The following is a 21216-nucleotide window of genomic DNA, read 5'->3' on the forward strand; positions in this document are numbered from 1 at the left end:
TTGTTAACTCTAACTACTACTATAAATATAACTATGCAGTATACTAAAGGGATTTATACATGTGACCAATGTTTACCATTTATTAAGGTACAATGTTTATCATTTATTAAGGTACAATGTTTACCATTTATTAAGCTAGGAGCTCCTTTAAAGGTAGGATCTCCTTTTAAAAGAGTGCCCCTAAAAATTTCTTAAAAATTATGTAAATATGAAAAAAATTGGAAGTGAAATTTGTTCATATATGTATGATGTGTAAAAGTAAGTGACATTTTTAGGAAAAAATTATAACAGTTCCAGTAGACAATGCATTTCCTTTTACAATTTCTATTGCTTTATAATGATATATTAGTGGGTTATATTTCCCACTACTTCACTTACCTCCACATCTTGGAATTGGTCCACTCCACATTACTTTTCCATCCATCAGAATACATGTAATTGTTTCTGTTCCCTGGGTTTTTATAAATCCTTCTTCACAAATAACTGAAATTGAACTTCCTAATTGAAAGTTGTCCCCAAACCGCCTTGCATTAATTGGTATTCCAGGATCAGGGCACTCATTGTGTCCAAATGCTTTTTAGAATAACAAACAAAAACACAAAATAAATATGAGAAAGGGCAACCTTTGTATATTTTGGGTGATTAAAAATAACTCATAAGGAGATTGTATTTATTTCTAGAAAAGACTTTTATTTATTTATCTTTTAAAAATTTGGAGGCTCTCCTCTGACAGATTGCTTGTGATATGTTAGAGGTGTAATGGTTTTAAAATACAAATTATACCTTAAGATTATTAAAATTTAAAATATAATTATTTCTGTTTATATATGGTGATCCCCTAGGCTAAGTTCATGCAAATATTCCCAAAATATAAATTAGTTAGAATCTCAATTAATATAACTTCCGAGTAAGTTGACTATATCTCACAGGAAACTTCTGTAATTCACTCTGTAAGGAACAGAAAGAGGGTCTCATTGTGATAATTAAAGTGAAATGTTTCAATTATAGAATGGAAGTCTTAAAATTTCTTTTTAATTTTTCATGACTTTTACTTTCTACCATCCAGGAAAAGGGAAGAGACTTAAGTCTTTTACAATTACCAACTTCTAGGCATTGTAATAATTTATTATCTCATTTAATATTGAGGTCATCTCGATGATAAAAGTGTTACCATTACTATAAAAAGTAACGTTAAACTCAGAAAAAGTCAAGTAACTTTCCTTTGGTCATAGAAATAAAGCTTGATAGGGTTGAAATGTATCCTGTTCTGGCTTTTGACAACACCCTATAGTCTTTTTTTCAACACCTTATAGTCTTTTGGTTTGTCTCTTTTCTCTCAGAGTATGAGTTCTTCAGCTGAGGGTCACTACCTTATTTTACCTTGTTTCTCACATGTTTCAAATTGCCAGAGGTTATAGATTACACAAAATTTTTCATCCAATTTTTCATTTCCCTTAATTCATGTGATGACCAAATTTGTACTATAAATCTTTAATTTATCTTAATATTATTTTCTATATATTAACAATATGATAGCAGATAATACAATTATGCAATTTCTGAATACCTTCAAATGGATTAGTGAAAAAATTCAAAACAACTACATTTACTCCTACAGTATAAACTAATTTTAAATCATAAAATATGTTTTATATGTTAGGCCCTATTAATATCACTAAATCTGCAAGCCCTTTTCCTACTCAATACCAAATAGTTCTAATTTAGGTTGTGTTAGATACTATGTACTCTGTGATTATTATGTACATGCATTACCGTGTTTACTCCTTACAACAATCCAATGTGGTTTTACTGATGTAGACATTGTGGACTGTGGCTAAGTTATGAAACCTAAAAATGTAGTAAATCCAAGATTTGGACATTTATAGTTTGATTTTAGAGTTGATACTCTTAATAACTAAGGTGTTTTTTTTTTTCCGTGTTGGCTTTGGTAAGTGAGTTTAGTAATCCACTGCCCCAAAGTTAATGATTTCCTTCCATATTTTGCTTTGGTGTCCTTTGATATTTCTTTGAATTTATAATTTTTTGCTGTCATTATCGATTTAAAGACTCCTAGTGGTTTATGAATATCTTGAAGGAAAATATATTTTCCTTTAATATTCATATATAAGTAACAACCAAATGTGTGATAAACAGTAGGTTTGAGTTTATGATAAAGTTTAATGAATAAGCTAATATATTGGCTGATAAATAATGACATTTGAAACATATTTTCTTAATAGTAGGACTCTCACAAAGAGAAATAACATATTTGGGGCTAAAATGTGGTTGGAAATCAAAGATCAAATGATCATCATTGGCAAAACTAGGGACTTGCTCAAGTTTCCTTATTTGTGAAACAAGAGAACTGGTTTGCTTGATTCTTTTGCAGTTCTAATTTGTAAAAATATTATATGGAAAAATAAAATCCAAAAAACTTACTGTTGTAAGTAATGTTGAATCCACGTCCTGACATTGAATGGTCAGCTTGAAATTCCAATCGAAGAATATGACTATTACTTGTAAGATGGGAAGGCACCTCAGCCCCAGTAAAGGTTCCAAGAATTGGGGAATCTGGAGAGTCACCATCTTTAACAGCAAGAAAGTCAAACTGGGATTCCAGATCAAAGTCATTGAAAGAAAGGTGTATCCGACTTCCTGGGTCAGAGATTATTGTCCAGATGCAATTTAAATTATTTCCATAACCTTCTGGGTAATCAGGAGAAAGAACTGTTCCCATAGGTGCAGTAAAGTTAGAGAGACAAGGAACTGGTAAAATGAAAAGATTAAAGAATATAGTAAATAATCAAAAGTAGTATTTGATCTTATTTTGATATATCTTGCCATTATAATAATCAATTAAAAGGTGGATAAAAATATAAATTACCTTATAAAACAGAAAATGTTGTCATTTTTACATATTAGAAAAGGCAACTACTATTTTAGGTGAATTTAAGAATATATCCTTAAATATGCACAAAAATAATTTGCTTAATAGCAGCAATTTATTTTGATATTTATCATGTTTGAGTTAGTGGTTTAGTAGTGATTGGGCTTAATCTGTATTGCAGCTATGTTTGTTTTGATTATTTTTCTTCATTTTTTCCTAACAAAAATTTCAAACCATTTTATATTTGAGGGTAAAATAATATGAAAGTCTAACTTCTCTTGAAAAGTTAATTTATTCCAGTTTCCTCCCACTTTCTGAGCACACACATAGTCTTTCACTGTTTTTCTTGCCTGAATCCTGGAATCATTTAATTCTATAAAGTAGGATTTAAATTGGAGATTACAAAACTTTTTGTAAAAAAAACAAACAGTAAATGTTTTGGCTTTACATGATATAACTCCTTAACTCTGCCATTATAGCATATAGGCAATAAATTGGTAAATGAAAGAACATGATTTATGTTTCAATAAAACTTTACTTAAAAATCCCCCATAGCTTCAGTTTGCCCTCTCCTATCTTTATGATCTTTACCTGGGTCAAGAGCCACTAAATTCATCACCCTAACACCCATAACCATCATATAAGTAGAACTCTTTATATTGTACTTTAAATTCATGATTATGTCAGGTAGAGTTTTTTTTTCTGTAAATTCCTTTGATCCATTGTTATATTTTCATCAGTAGAACTTAATATTATGCTTTAGTTTCCACATAAACACTTTGTTTTTACAAAATTCTCTTATTTATTTCTGAATATTTTAATTAACTATGTCAATATGTTAGAGAATGTTCCCAAATAAATTAAGTTAGAATCTTTATTAATTTCCCAAGGAATTTGTATATAATTCACATACTTAATATAATGTCTTCTCACTCTGGAACTTGTCATCTTTAGTTTTTACTTAAAATTCTCCCTTGCTTTAGTTTTATAATTTTTTTCCTTGAGTTATTAAGACGTGTAAATATTGTTCCTGTGTATTTTATAATTTATTCTTCTGATTAAATTCTCTTTCAAATACATTTTTAAATCAGCTATTGCTTGTATATGAAAACGTTAATTGCCACTTTTTTTTGTTTGTTTGTTTTGGTACTGGGGATTGAACCCAGAGGCACTCAGCCACCTAGCCATAACCACAGCCCTTTTGTGTATTTGATTTAGAGACAGGGTTTCACTGAGTTGTATAGGACCTCACTGAGTTGCTTAGGGCCTTGCTAAGTTGCTGAGGCTGGCTCCAAGCTCAGGACCCTCCTGCCTTAGCCTCATGAGCTGCTGGGATTATAGGTGTGCACCACTGTGTCTGGCTAGTTGCTATATTTTAATAATTTATCAGAATATAGAGATCAATTTATTCTTAAAATGGTAAAAAAATTTTCTTTAGATATTAAGAACTTTTAAAATTTGTCTTAGCAATATTTCCATTAAATGTACTTTAGCATATATTAAAATGCTTTCAAAAATAATTTATTTTTTACTGTAACATATTACATTTATAAATTGTCTAATATGAAATCAACATTATCTTCTTAGAAGAATATTTAAAATTAAAGACCATTATTGAAGTCTTTTAAAGTTTTACTAAGCTTTAGATGATGTGAACAGAATCAAATCAGACTCTTCTAATACATTTCATTCTCTGACAAGAACTTTAGAGGTGATTTTGACTAGGCATGAGACCATGCCCTACGCTAATGGTTCATGTAACGGGATCTTTGCACACTTATTCTCCTCCACTTCCTGAAGAGCAAGCATAATATATTATAATTAGGGAAATTTCTGCCATATTCTAAAAACATTCACTTTATTGTAATGAAATTATAATAGTATTTCATTGAGCCACAAAGTGCATCAGTAAGTTATACATGTTATGTTTTTGTTGTAGTTAAACCAGAATATCTTAGTGTTTTTGGAAAATACGTTGTTTTAATACAAGCATATTGTATATCATAAACTTTAATGAATTTTATTCTATGCAATATAAATAAATAGTACTTTATACATTAGTGTGAGCATCTAAATACAAAAATAGGTTAATACATTATACATAGAATATAAGCTTTAAGTATTTTAAGTGTTTTTGATTGCAAATAAACATACTATCTTGTTAAGATAAATGAGTCTATGAGAATTAGTTCAGATGTATAATTTCCATAAGAAGTAGCTATCTATAAAGTATAAAATGTCACCAAATTAAATGTAATAAGAACACATGTAGTATATATTTTGCAATTACCAAATGAACTATGTTAACTTTATTTAAATCTGTACTAAAATTTATAATTCAGCATAAGCACACTTGTTAAAGATAGTATCACAAAGTGCTGCTCGTCCAAAAATAATTACACGGTTCCAGCTCTTAGCAATTAATTACAAAAGCAATTATATGCAAGAACAGGGTAACATATGCTGTCTAGAAGCAAAGCATTTGGTACTCACAGATACAGATGGGTATGTTTGCAGACCATTGGTTATTCTCTTGACAAACAATGGATTTCTCTCCAATTAATTCAAACCCAAACTGGCATTCGAACCTTAAAATATCACGATTAGAAAATCCATCACCTTCTCTAATTCCATATAAAGGTGTACCAGGATCACCACAACTTTCTTTTTCAATTTCTGTAAAAATAGAAGATAAAAGTCACCTTCCAAGGTTTGCAGACACGATGCCCATACTAAGAGTTTAGTAAACATGTACTATGGGAAGATAGTTCAGAATGAAGAATGAATATATCCTCCAATCTTAATTTTTTTTCCTTTTGCCACTCTATGAATATGATTTGATACATGATCTTTAGAGAACAATAAGTGTAATTCTCTTGTTTTGTAGGTGGGGACCTGAGATGATTGTAGCTAATGAGGTTGCCAAATGTGTCTCTGGTTCTACAGCAATCAATGAATAGTTCTAAACAACATTTGTCATTCTGGCAATTGCTGGTTGTATTATCTCCCCAAGTACGTGATAACAACAGTAGTCTAAGTAAGAACAGGAATCAATTTTGCATTCGAAATTGCCTAGTCATCTTTCTCAATGAATGTTCATTGAATGAATTGAAGAGTGAAAAATTTCTTTCAAGAGCACCATGAAAACATTCTTTTGAGATGTATCAAAGGACAGTGCAAATATCTGACATGGTTTTTATGAAGCTATGAATGTCAGCAATAAATTACTATGTTGGTTCTTTTGGGCTTCTACATCCCGTGCAACATAGTAGCCCATGAAATTAACTATCTTCAAATAGCAGCAAAAAGAAAAGTAAATAAAAATTTGAAAAGTAAAGCTTTGAGATAAAGTAATAGTCTATTCTAACACTTCAACATTTACACATATCTGGTTTCTGTATAACTTACCTGTACCCTTTGATATCTATTTTTCTAGTTCTTTTCCCATGTTTTTATAATTAAACAGATACATAGAATATGTAATATTATATATGTTTGTATTTAAATATAAAAATACTCCTACAAAAACATATATTGCTTTATATAATTATTAGACTTTATCTTCAGTTATGTCAATATTATTAAAAACTTGGGTTTTTTTTAACCAAATTACGTGTTTTAGAGATATTTTTGAAAACCTTATATCCTTAAACAAAACCATAGATGGCCATAATGATTCCTTTAAAACATGGGATAGCATTTGAGATTTTATTTACACACTTTATTTATGTCACAAGTTATATTGGCCTATATTATTTTCTTATGTTGCTGCCATCCTGTTTTAATATCAAGAGAAGTAGTTAGCAATTTTCAATACTATCAAGTTTTTAGACTAGTTTTTGTAACAACAAAAACTAGAACTGTAAATATTAGAACTTTTCCAAAAAAGCTAGCCAAATTTGGCATAATTTTGAGGTAACCATCTAACCATCATTTCAGTTACTTGTAAGGTTATTTTCCCATTGGACTAGGTTTTGTTTCTTTCTCTCGCTCTCTCTCTTTGGTCCATTATTAGCAACTTATATACCCTAGAAAAGTGAGGTAATAGTTTAGTAGTAGTAGATTTTCTACAAGGTTTTTACATATTACCATTAAAAAGTATAAATTTTCCTCATCCCTAATGTTATTTGTGTTTACTATCCTGATTTTCTTTGTTTGTACTTTTCAAAGGTGTGTCAAATATGTTAATATGTTCAAAGAACCATTTTGGCTTTTGTTGAGCAATTCTGTTATTTAACCATGCTTTCTTTTTGTCTTTTTCTGGATTCCATCTTCAACTCTCTTTTGCATTATTTTTCTATTCGTTTTCCATCTTTTTGCGTTGAAGTCTTGGGGTGCATTTATTAATTTATTTATTTTTCAGCCTTTCTTGTTTCCTAAAAGTAAAACATATTAAGTTTCTAAATTTTCTTCAAGGTATGCTTTGATATGGAGACTTTTATGTTTTACTCCAAAGTAGTTTGTGGTTTCCATTTTGATTTCCTCTTTAACTCATAAATAATTTATGCAATTTTAAATTTACAAATTTATAAAATTTCAATTTATAATTTGTCATGTAGTTTTATCTAAACCTAAATTAACCTTTGTATTGAAAATTATGTTATCATTTCCTAAATATTTACTTAGTTATTTTTGGTTCAGGGAATTTTACCCAGGGGAGCTTTACCACTGAGCTACATTCCCAGCCCTTCTCTCTCTCTTTTTTTTTTTTCTATTTTATTTTGAGACAGGATATCGATAAGTTTCTGAGACTGCCTTAAATTTGTGATTCTTTTGCTTCATCCTCCTGAGTTAGGGGAATTACAAGCATTTGCCACTGTGTGTTTATTGTTGTTACTTTTATTGTTTCATAACTCTGTTTCCTTGGGTGTAAGAAGAATGTACTAAGAGAAAAGTAGAATGAGCTTGATTCTAGCACAACATATTTGAGAATATATTCAACAAATTATAATTATTTTATGTTCATGATGAAAATGTATTGGAGAAAGTGTTTTAGGAAAGAACAAATCTGTTGTATTTGAGATATGGTCAAATAAATGTTTTTATTGATTGCTTTTCTATATCTATGCAGTTTATTTCCACCATGACCTTCACCTTCCCCACTTTCAGGTTCATTTACTCATGTCAGCAACCCAATGGGATTCTGGGGTAAAGCTATTCCCTATATTGATCCATGGCGCCATCTATTTTCATGGCCTTCATGCTGACCTAGAGAGGCCTCCCTCTTGATAACTCCATCAAACACTGTAATGGTCAATTTGAATGTCAACTTGATTGGATTAAAAGATGCCAAGGATTAAGAGGATTATGGGTGTGCCAATGAAGGTGTATCAATAAGGGTATGTCTAAGAATGATTGGCATGTGGAATAGGCAACAAAAATGTAGACACTCCCTAAGCATGGGCAGTATACTGACCAATAGAATGATGGCTTGGATGGAATAAAAGTTGGAAGAATAAAATAGCAGCAGCCATGCAGGCTTGATTCTTCCTAAATAGGTTCTTTATTGCTGCTTAGATCATTTGCTGATGGCCACTGTGGACTATCCAGCTTCTGGTCACATATGCCAACCTAATAAATCCCTTTTTTATAAGTATAGTTCCTGTTGATTCTGTTCCTCTAGAGAACCCTGATTAATATAGATGCTTGTTCTATATCTGGGTATTTGGCTCTGTCGCTAAAATACATTCCTCTGTGGTGATTACTGCAATTTCTCAGGAACATCTGTGGTATTCTTTCTGGAGGTTTCTGGCCCTAGGACACAAAGGCTTCTGTCCCTGGGGGACAATGGCTTCTTACCTGCAGCAACAGCCTACTGGTGGCATTGGTTTATGCATTTTTCAGTCTACCTTTTTGTTTTCCATAAATATCTTTATGCTTATTTATATTTATTTATCTTAGGGACCTTTGACAGCTTTATAACAACTGATGCTTTTCTTTTCTTATTCTTAAGCATTATTATATTTTTGATGTTTTCTATTATTAGGGTTAGGGCTAAGAATGAATGCTTAATCTACTATTTTGAACCAACATTTTTTCATTGTTCCTTAGGAAAACATTCTTTAATATCAAAAGTATATTTTAAAATAGAGGTGTAATTTCAAAGCTTCAATACTCTCTAATATAGAAAAAATATGTGGTAAGTAAAGTAGACATATACCTGTTATGTATCATTGCTTTTGAAATTTTTTTTAAATTTATTCTTTTTAGATATAATGACTGTAGAGTGTATTTTGACATACTATGCATACATGAAGTATAACTTATCCTAATTAGTTTTTCTACCTAGAAGGCAAGTCTGATATCTGAGAAAATAATTAATATCCATAGACAAGTGCTAGAGCTATGCCCCAAAAGAATTATAAATAACAGCCATCATTTACTGAGCTTTAAACCTGTGATGATATTTTGAAAGGATATAATTTAATTATCAAAACAACTCTATAAAGGACGTGTTCTCACCTCTGTTTTATACATGAGGAAACTGAGGGCACAAAGAAGCTGAGTAAATTTCCCAATTTCACATATTCTACAAATAGCAAAATTTATGTTTATTTAAATAAAAAGTATTCATCACCCTGCTATTATGGAGGAATCTTCATTCCCTAGTTATCTATTTATGAAACCTATATTTAGTCTCCATTATGTATCAAAATAATACTAGGTTCTGCTCAGCAATGCTGAGGACCTCATGGAGGATGGTGTCAAAATGATAGGAGAGTGTGGAAAGAGGTCGCAGGGCCAGACAGAAAGTCAGAGAGTGATTCAGAGGTCAGGCTTGCAATGCAAACTACTCCCCCCCTGCCCCCCCCCCCAAAAAAAAAAAAGAATTTACTTAGAGATCTGCAGAACTACATAGATCTCTTTAATTGTGGAGTATGTAGTCATTGGGAATGTGCATTACCAACTCCAAAGTCCCACTAGCCCCCTACCCTTTTTTTGGTGGTACTAGGGACGAAAACCAAGGCTTCATGAATACCAGGCAAGTACTCTACCAATGAGCTATATCCCCAGTCCTAGGTCCCACTTTTGAAAAGCTCCATAACCTCTCACATAAATAACTCTGTAGATTAAGTTCCAACACATAAACCATTGGGGGACAAACCACATCTAAACCATAGCACCAACTATTAAAACTTAGAGAAATTTCTAATTATCTCTAAAGTTTAAGCTATAACCCATCCATAAAATTCACCCTAACCTTAAGAGCACAGTTTGTTGTTCCCTTTTCTGGACTTCTATTGGTCTTGGGATACATCTATACTGGTCCATATATTTTAATATAATCATACACTTGTTCATTTGACTCCTTTCAGGAACTTTATTCATCTTTACATTTCAAATATCTATATAACTGGTGATGGCAAAATTTTATGTTAGTCATGTGTCAGGCAAAGTTGTAGACACTTGTTATATTTAATCCTGACATTGTCCTGTGAAGACCCAAAGAGGTTAAAGTAAGTTGCCTAGTGCCATGCAAATTGTAATTGACAGGCTGAAATTTGAATCTATTCAGCATGGTTCCAGACTATGAGTTATTAAGGAATACACATCTATTCAGAGGCCAGTATTTAATAAATAATTGTATATGTAGGAAGGAAAGAAATAAGAAGACTTAGCATACTAAAATATGTGATTCTTTTAATAAACAATCTAAGCAATCACAAAATTCCATAGTTATAGAGAAGTCACATATATAGAAAATCATTGAATGATGATATTATTCCAGTTACGTCCTTTGAATAATCTAAATTTGTAATTGTATTGCAGTTGAAGACTCTGATTGCTTTATATTACATTTTCATCCATTCTTCATCCTTCTCATCACTGTTTTTTGATCCCTCTTCCAGGTTGGGAGTAAGACTATAACTTACCTGGGTTCATATTAGGCTCCTGTTCTCTTTGGCTTTCTGTGGGCAGGGTGGTGGGAAGTTGTCATTTAGACAGGATATTTGGTTGAGAAAGTCAGGATGAGAGTAGCATAGGGATTTCGTCCCTGCTCCCCAATCCTTCTTTGCCTGATCACGATGGGATGGCAGTGTCCCCAAACTAAAAGTCAATTTTATGTCAGGCAACCCTTTCCATACAGCTGTCCTCTAAGTGTCATTAACTATGATACTATGCAACACCTTGTTAGTTTCCTTAAGCTCTGCCCACATGTCCCCAGTGTGAATATACCAGTTTTTTTTTTTTTTCCTGCAAGATGTCTTAGACTAAAATTTACCATTGAATCCCTGGTTCAATACAAATAGTATTTAGTTAAAGCATTCCATTGATACTTGATTTTATTATATTATACTGATTTTGTTTCTCAGAGTATAAAGATGTAATTTCCTTAACGAATGTTACCTCCACTGGGAGTCTGCCAAATATTGGCCCATTATTCACAATTAAATTTGGAAGGTAGTAAGTGAGTATCCATCCCTAGAGTCAGAGGTAAAGCACCCATAGAGTAGCACATGATTCTCCTCATTTTCTTCCTTACTAGGCAGACAAAGAAGTAAAAGCAGAGAAAGAAGCATAGAAATAAATGAAAATGTGAGGTCAGAAGACTCAGAATGCTCTTATGTAGTGTGTTGAAATATTGAACATATACGTTTAAATGTCGGTGGCTAAAATTTGTAGAAGCAGGGCTCTTTCAACATCTTTATTTTTATTTTTCTTAGTGACCAAGTTAACTTTGATCTTTGATACCTAAAGTAATAAACTCTAATTTTAAATTCAATCAGATTTCCAGCCAAAGAGTAACATCTGGCCTTAAAGTGACATAAAACTACCCATTGATCAATCTCTCACTTGACAACAGTTGACACAGTAATTCAAATACTTCACAGAGAAACTTGTAGGTTAAAAGAAAGTGATCTGGAAAACTTGCAGTTTTGCTGATTCTTAATGTTACAAAGCCTCTTGGGAATCTCATTACCTCAGCAACGGGCTTACAAAGGTTGTGAAATACAGAATCAAGCAGCTGAAAAGACCTTGGGAGTTAAACTAGGTCTCACCTTCAACTGTCTCAGACAAATGAGACTATAGTAAACATTTAAAGAGATTTTGGAAAGGAAATCCATAACTGCCCAGGCAAAAGTAATGAAGGCTATCTGTATAATAATAAATGTGTAAAGTGTTTTACAATTATGATGAAAGTGCTGACATTTAAAGTGTGTGATTAAGTAGGAAAATTTAATAAAAATTATGCAAAATTCATAATGGTGGCCAAAATACCCTGAAACAAGCTTTACCATTTTGTACAGAGCTGATATAGAAAATCTGCAGTTAGTAGTTAAGATAGAGGTAGAATAAACAGAAACATTCTAAAAGGTATTTAATTCTTAATCATATTTCAACTTAAAATTAGTGAACATTTAAATATGTTTAATACAGTTAAGATCTCTTTACTTGTAATAAAAACAAGTTGCTTAAGTAGGATGACTATGGATACTGATACTATACTGTATATTTAAGAAGGCTGGAAGAGAGGATTTTGAATGCTTTCATTGCAAGGTAATGATAAATTTCAGAGGAGATAGATATATCTACCCTGATTTGAATATTGTACAATATATACCTCTATTGAAACATAACATGGTACTCCATAAATACAAATAACATTTATGGTTAAAAAAATAAATAAATTTTAAAATAATGTGCTTTTATTTGGTTCTAAATATAATGTTACTTTAAACATTATTAATTCAGGGTTGTTTTCTGAAGGCTCCATTAATGTATTTATGAAAAACCATTTATATTTTATCATATAAATGCCCAGTTTACAAATAGGGAGGATGAGTGGAAGAAATTTGCAAGTAATGTCGCGGGCATGAGCAAGGACTTTGTTAGTTTTAAGAGCTATGGGACCTATGAATGTGGGTTATGTAGCATTTAGCTCCAACTTAGTGATTTTCAGACTTTGTTCTGACAATGAGTCCCTGGTGTTTTATACAAGTCTCTGCTCTAAATTATAACTCCACCTTCCTTCTCTCTCTCTCAAGAGAATAGATTGGAATATAAGAAAGTGAGATTAAGGTTATTTTGTTAGATATGACTAAGTATTTTCTGTGTTATTGAAAAGGAAATAAATAATTTACAAGCATGGATATCATTAATAACATATTTATTTTTTCTAGGTATTTAGTAAATATTTATTGAATTAATTAATAAATGGATAAATAAATGAAATACCATCCACTAGGGGCATGAAAACAAGCATTTTTAATTATTTAAAATAGTTTACTTGTTCTAATTAGTTATGCATAACAGCAGAATAAATTTCTATTCATTGTACAAATTTATAATAGTTTAAATTATACCACAACATGACCACTCCAAAATAAAAAAATGAATGTTCTAACTTAGTAGTTCCCTAGCTTATAAATTTCTATCATATCTAAAACAATTTAATGGGATGTGGTGGGACTCAATTAAAAAAAAATTCACACATCTTTTTTTCCCCTTTCATTTCTTATTGGTGTCCTATAGTTGTACATAATAGTGGGATTTGTTGTTACATATTTGTACATGCACACAATACAATATGGCCAATATCACTTTGATTCTTTAGGATAAGTACCAAGGAGATGTAACTGGGTCATATGGTTGTTCCATGTATAGTCTTTTGAGGAAACTCATACTGATTTCCATACTAATTGTACTATTGTACTATTTACAATCCCACCAACAGTGTAAAAGTCTTTTTCTCTACATTCTTTCTACAATTTATTATTGTTTATATTCTTGGTGACTCCTTCGTGTGAGATAAAATCTCTGAAGTTTTTCCTTAATTGCTAATGATATTGAACACTTTTTCATATATTTGTTGGTCATTTGTATTTCTTCTTTTGAGAAGTCTCTGTTTATTTCATTGACTCGTTTATCAATTGGGCTTTTTTTTTGCTTTACATTTTTGAGTTCTTTTTATATTCAAGATATTCTTTGTCAGAAGAATAGCTAGCAATGATTTTCTCCTATTCTCTAGGTTCTCTCTTCACATTCTTAATTGATTCCATTGCTGTTCAGAAGACTTTTAATTTGATGCCATTGCATTTATTAAATCTTGATATTATTTCCTGAGCTTTAGAGGTACTATTGAGAAAGTCATTGCCTGTACCCATATGCTAGACATTTGACCTTATGTTTTTTTCTAGGAGTTGAATAGCTTCTGGTCAATTTTGAGTTGATATTGTGCAGTGTGAGAGATAAGAGTATTCTCATTCTTCTACATAAGGATACCAGTTCTCCCAGCACCATTTGTTAAATAGACTTGTTGGTACCTTTGTCAAGGATCATACAACTGTAGATGTACACACACTTCTTGATGATAATATGTGATTTAGTTCAGGGAATTTAAAGGCTACTCTCATCAACTAAAATGATTAATTAGTTAATTTCAATTCAATATTTACTGCTCAAATACCTTCATTTACTCTTCACAAAAGTATTGCTTTCTGCTGTGGTCACCTCCTCAGCTCTTTATTTCTTATGAGTACTCTAATTGTACATGCAAACTTCTAATAAAATGTGTATATTGTTATCCTGTTATTATGGCCAGCCAGAGACCTTAGCATGGAAAACAAATGTTTACTCTTTTAGAACTCAGAAAATTATATGTCATAATCTCTGTCCTTTAAAAACACACAGTCTATAATAGCTGCCAGAAAAGTATATTCAGGATATATTTTTTAAATTCCTTACTTTTTTTTTTAAGAAAAAGAGAATGAACTATACTCTGGTCAACACCTTTGTACAAGATAGAAATGTTTTACAAATCTGAAATGATTTTGGAATTTCATTTGCATTTCCTATGTATTAGACTATTAAAGATGATGCATGAAGTGACATTAAATCCTCCTCCTAACTTGTTCTAAAGTAGTATCCTTAAAATTTGCCCTTTTGTTTATATATTTCAGGTCCTTCAAAGGAAGTCTTTAGCATTTGCCCTTGGTTTGGGACTAGGTACTGTTTCTCAGACAAATTAAACATGTGGCAGGCTGACTGAAGCTAGGAAACCCAGTACTCAAGGAAAGGTTCACTGGGAAAATCTCAAATCAGTAGATTCCTTCAGTAAGTTAGCAAACTACTATGGAACATTTTAGTATCAATTTTTTGGGCATAACATCCTTATTTATTCATGTTTATGTATTCATTAATCTATTAATTCAATCATATGTTAGTAAGTTCATTCAAGAAAAAATGTCTTGAAATTTTGCTGTGTCTTAAATGTTGGAAATATAGAGGTGAATAAAACAAATCTATTACTGCTACTAGAAAAAGATAAGCATATAGATATTTAAAAGTAAAATAAATAATGCATTTTTAGAATAAAATATATTGGAGACATGGAGAAGAAAATGAAAAGTTTTGCTCAGGTGTAAAAAGATAAAAATAATATATAAATTTAAACATGAACTAAGATTTGGCAGATTTTCATGTATACCTATATTTTGAAGGTGGTGTGGTAGTAGATTGTTGTATTTCAGAAGAGAATATCTGTTCCAAGGAAAGATAGTGTAAAACAAACTGGCACATTTGGAGAAATTCAAGGAATTCAGTATGGCTGAAGTTTGGGTACAAGGAGAATAAGGAAAGAGATGAGGTTAAAAAGATATGAGACTACCTCTGTGCAGTGTGAAGGGCATTTCACTTTATTCTAAGCAGAAGTAGCCATTGATAAGACTTGGGAGTACACACCAAACAAAACACACAGAGCAACAGTCACCTAATCTCCTATGAAATAGACTAAACAGGATACAGAATCAATTAAAGAAACATGACCTACTCCCTTAGGAGCTTATAGTCTAATAATGGAGCAGTAAAATGCAAGTATCATGAAGCATTCTTTTTTTATAAGACTCCACACAGCATTGTTCACTTACAATCTCACTTAACCTGTCTATTTTTTATACATTTTCCTTTGAAGTACCTTGAATGAAAGAACAAAGTGAAATATAGATTTTTGTCTAAATCTCTGTAGCTACCTGTTTAAAAGAGTTTGCAAGCAGGGATAGATCAATATATTCTGAACTATAATAGCAATCAAAGCAAATGGATTTTTCTTTTGAAAGAACCATAAATGCTAGTAGCTCAGCAGCTGCCATCAGAAACTTCAAAACACTATTGCTCTTACTGTATCTACCAGATGGTAGAAGGACTTATAATTACTTTGAGGTATAGCTTTGTATATCTATAAGGCAAGTACAAAGAAACACCATTTTTATTTGTGAATATAAAAGATCACACTGAGAAAATTCAAAGTGCAACAAATGAGCAGAGTATGTTTTTTTGCTTTAAAAATAATCATGTTGATATAGTGTTAGCCCTCTATGAAATTAAGTGGTGAGGCTGTCTACACAATGCTTTCACTCTAGTGAATAGATATTAAGATCTCATATGTGCTAAACTAGTCAATGTGGGGTGGGGGAACTAGATTAGTTGGTTACTCAAGGAGATAAACACAATATTTGATCAGGCATTTTGGTGATGAATGTGAAAACATGGACTTAACTCTAATTCTATGTCTTCTATATGTCTTTGGATCTGGTTTCTCTGAGGTTATTATTATTATTATTTTGGTTTTTTGCCTTTTTTTTTTTTGTACGGAGAATTGAACTCAGGGGCAGTCAACCACATCCCCAGCACTATTTTGTATTTTATTTAGAGACAGGTTCTGAGTTACTTAGCACCTTGCCATTGCTAAGGCTGGCTTTGAGCTCACAATCTTCCTGCCTCAGCCTCCCAAGCCACTGGGATTACTGGCATGCACCACTGCATCTGGATTCTAAGGGCTATTTTGATAATCACTTCTCCATTGTCTTGGTCTAACTTTGAGGATCCTGGGGCCCAATGTACAATAAAAAATCTATTCTCAGGCAAGAACTCTCCGTAAATCATCTATACTTTTGTTTAAATTTGAATTGTCATATAACTTTTAGCAAGTTACCTGCATTTTAACTCTTCTAAAACTATATAAACAATTATTGTGATTTTAGACACAGAGTAAGTAATATTTGGGTTATATCATTTGGAGACTGAAGAATAGATAAAAAATCAATTGTTTGGCTTAATTTATTCAACAACATAGTATACACATGACAGTCTTTTGGACTATAAGGGTTAAAAATTTGACTAAGGTTCAGATTCTGTATGAGGATAGAACAATTATATATTACACATATATGTATATGTGATCAACTTATTTGCAGTAAGAAGTGCAGAGGAAGATTAAAGATTCAAAAAGAATATAAAAAATTGCTAACACCACGTAAATTTCATGGTTTCTTAAGAGAGATTTTATATTTTTAATCTGAAAGACTAAATACATACAGTGGACAAGGCAATATGTGACAAGTGTGATGTCATGTATTCAAAGTGTTTCAGAAATTCAAAGATAATTTCCACATTGGAAGTGGGCAGGTATAGGAATGGTCACAGGAGAGATGTTGAATTTTCTATGATCCCTAGTGATTGAAGAGGGATTTATAGAGGGAAACTAGTAAATATGCTAAGAAGGAAAGGAGAGATACCAAAGTTTGTAAAAGAAAAATCTTTCAAGATCTGAGTGAAAAGGCAAATTTTGCTAGAAAGTGGAGAATTTCTCATACATGTTAGAGTGGCATTTCCGAGCAAACATAGAGAAGACACTAATGATTTTGGAGTAAAGAAGCAACAGAGAGAAAACTATTCTGAAATCTGTAAGAACAGATGCAGAAAAGAACCTAGAGGTATCTATTGGGATAATTCAAGGAAAGAAAAATAAATTGTGAATAAAACAGAGATGATAAATGCTGGTAAAAAAAGAAAAAAAACATATACATATACCTTTCAACTTATTTGTAGTAAGAAGAAGTGCAGAGGAAGATTAATGATTCAAAAAGAATATAAAAAAATGCTAAAGCCACATAAGTTTCATGGGTTCTTAAGAGAGATTTTTTTTTAATCTGAAGGACTAAATACATACAGTGGAAAATAACCAGATCACAATGACACATATGTGTCTAACCCACTTAAGAAGTCCAAGGAGCCAAATTACAGTCTGCAACAATAAAGAGCAAGAAAGACCAGACTTGGTAAATAATAGTGAATTTCATTTTTCTCCCCACTTCCAATTTTGTATCAATCAAGAAATCCAAAATATGTAACCCAATCCAAGCAGAAAAACAGTTTTTCTTCTGCCTGATCTATCTCCAGCTTCCTCATGGAAACAACTTCAATTAGAACATAACTGGAGTCCCTACTTTTTAAACTATATAAAAAAAATCCTACTTCCTAGAATGCTTTTAATTCTCTGCCAAACATAAATGATGGGGACTGCCTCCCTTGTAACCTCTAAATAAATTTCCTTGGCTTATTCTCATTTGAACAATCTTCATTTATTTCCAATGATTGATTCTAGTACACAGTTAAATATAACTGTATTTATATATTCACATATATTCTGACATACACATATAAAAATAATTAACTGCAAAACATGTTTCATAGAACAACATATAATGCTATAAAGACAATGTTCTCTGAAATTCTCTATTCCATTCCATTCTTTAAAAGAAGAAAATGATCCCAAAACATTAAAACTATTTAATGATCCACCAATCAGCATAACTTTTATGTTATCTTTTACAAAGATTTTCTACAACTTATTTGACCCTAGAATCTTCCATCTAGTTTGTCTTGGGACTCATTACCACAGAACATCCTCAAAGAAGGTAGTGTAGTTTTGCCTGGAGATCATTGGAAGAATAAGGTTGTGCTTACAAAGAAATCAAAATTTAGACTTCTTTTTTTAAATTTAAGGCAGTAAAAAGTCATTTAATACAGTTTTTACATTGCTTTAGAAATAATAGTTCAGCCAGGCATGGTGGCACACAACTGTAATCCCAGCTGCCTAGGAGGCTGAGGTAGGAGGATCACAAGTTTGAGGCCACCCTGGGCAATTTACCAACACTTGTCTTAAAATAAGACAAAGAAATGGTTTGGGAAGCAGCTTATAAAGCACTTGTCTAACATGGATGACACCCAGGTTCACTCTACATTACTGTAAAAATTAAATAAATAATAGTTTAGAGAAACAAAAAGAAAAAAAAATTACTAAAATCAAGAAGGGAAAAGAGTTTAATAAAATTTTAATATTTTCTGAAACTTATTTAAGGTTATTAATTTGGTTTTCCTCTCAAGCACCAACTTTCCTTGCCTTATTAACTTATTATATTACCTACTGCGAAAATGGGGTTATGCATAGAGTAGAACAAAATCAGAAAAATATAAAGACCCTGTATGTTAGAAAGTGAAGGGACAGTATAAGGGCAAATACAAATTTTAAAAGGCTTAATTTTTTATATTGAAAGTAAGAGGAAACTTCCTTCACCTGCCTTTATCTTAGAGATTTTACTTTAGAAAACTAGCAATTGTCAATTATTTCTGTCTTATCCAAATGTATATAACTCTCTTCAAATACTAATTAAAACCCTTGTCATTCTCAAAAGTTAATTAATGATGTTTCAGCTAAGATCTGAAAGCCATCTCCCTGAAATGTATTCATCAAGAAAGACAGCATCTTCACATTCCAGTTTCTGTGAGAAAATAGGAGCCTATCATCACTTTAAGTTTCAAAACCATCTACTTTCATAAAGATATAAGGTGAATTTTTTCTTTGGATGAAGCCAATTAGCCAGCACAGATGGTTACCCCCATTATAGGTTGAATTTATGATGAACTATGTGTATCATGGCAAGGAGCTCTCTTACTTGAGGACTAGTTATTTTTTATCTTGAGAACATGTGTGTAATAAGGTTATATGTGCTTGGCTATTTAAAATGGTAAAATATCTTTCAATCTTCACCATCTGTTTAGCAAGCTGACTGAGATGCACAGCTCATTCTTATTTAATGCTTATTCAATGATAAAACAATTTTCTTTTTTATATTATTTTAGTGGAGAGGCTTTCTGCTTCACAGGAGATTACATTTTTAATTATATTTCTCCCAACAACAGCCACATAAAGATATTAAAGATTTTTTTTTTTGCTAGTGGAAAAGATTTCTAATTTCTAAAATTTTGTTTCATTTTTGTATTAAGATTTGGAGTTGAAAGAATTTGAGTGTGGGGATCTAAGGAATATAATAGTGGTCTAAACAGCTAAGGAGGTAGATTCTAAAAATCTCTTACTTCATGGGTATTCATATATTATACACCACCTTAAAAATCATTGTCCCTTGCTTGTAGTGAGTAGTTCTTTATGTTTGATTTATAAACTATACAAACAATAAGAAATTCCCTTCTAGCTATATGCTTCTGTATTTTTATATATAATCCCTGTAAAAAGGAATAAATCTTACCATAAATGTCTCCTTGATTTTTCCAAATGTTATTTTAATCTCCACTTAATTTAATTAAAAACCCCCATAGGTTTGTGGAAAAACTAAAGGAGTTTTAAATATACAAGTTTAAATTGTACTTATCTTTGAAGTTTCTCTCTTCTGAAATCAGTACTTCAATTCTTTCATAAACTAAAGAAATTTAACAATACATTTATCTAAGATATATACTTGAATATTTCAAAAGGAATGATACAAACTTTACTTTTAGTTTTAAATGTCTGTAAAATCTAACATGAGTTAGATTTCCCACCCCCCTCAGGTATAAATTTATTCTGAAAAACAGCATACAATGTATATCTATTATTTTCTTTCTAAGTCTAATGTGCATGAGAAAATTCAAAGTCATATGTCAACATTAAGGTAAATGTAGATATCTCTGCTATCCATTGTTTTTAATAACAGTCATTTCATACTTCTTATATAAGGATGTCAGAATTCATGTTCTAATTTGATGGTTCTAATGATCAAATCTAATATGGGTAAATGTTTATCATTACTTTAAAATGTCATGAGAGTTACCTAATCCACAGGACAAAACATCACATGTGGAGTGGTTAGGTCATTTGTTAAATTTAATCTAAAAAGGATTGTTATAAGTTGAAGGGATTTCTTTTTGACACCTATTAGAACATATCTTAACAGTTAATTCAATCTTTGGAGGATCATTTAAGGTTATCCTCAGATTTAGAGACTTCTCAGAAATAGACACACACATTATAAAACTCATAATGAAATGGAAATTTCAATATACCAACGCGATAGTAAATTTTCATATACATTTCCACTTCCTATTAAATGTAATGTTTAGATAAAAATTGAATATTATTGTCATTACTTCAAGTGGAGAATTCATTGTTTACTCAGTTCAAACATCTCAGCTTGTTTTGATTGGGGAAAAGAATACTCACAGGCTATGGGTGAGCATCTGAACAGAACTTCTGAATTACAGATTTAGAAAAG

General features: G+C 31.3%; 1 protein-coding gene across 7 annotated transcripts in view; it reads right to left on the reverse strand.

The window, feature by feature from the left end:
- Positions 1–21216, reverse strand: part of Csmd3 (CUB and Sushi multiple domains 3) — a 1151628-nt gene that overhangs the window by 434008 nt on the left and 696404 nt on the right. For all 7 annotated transcript variants that reach the window (XM_046464911.2, XM_058585685.1, XM_058585684.1 and 4 more), the window contains 3 exons: positions 5381–5563; positions 2440–2766; positions 379–573 (listed from right to left, as the gene is read on the reverse strand). In XM_046464911.2, coding sequence (XP_046320867.1) covers positions 379–573; positions 2440–2766; positions 5381–5563 — 705 coding nt within the window. The remainder of the gene's footprint in view (positions 1–378; positions 574–2439; positions 2767–5380; positions 5564–21216) is intronic.

The sequence above is a fragment of the Marmota monax genome, unplaced genomic scaffold, assembly GCF_021218885.2.
Source record: "Marmota monax isolate L192 unplaced genomic scaffold, Marmota_monax_Labrador192_F-V1.1 WCK01_AAM20220418_F8-fsc00003, whole genome shotgun sequence".
Taxonomy (NCBI): domain Eukaryota; kingdom Metazoa; phylum Chordata; class Mammalia; order Rodentia; family Sciuridae; genus Marmota; species Marmota monax.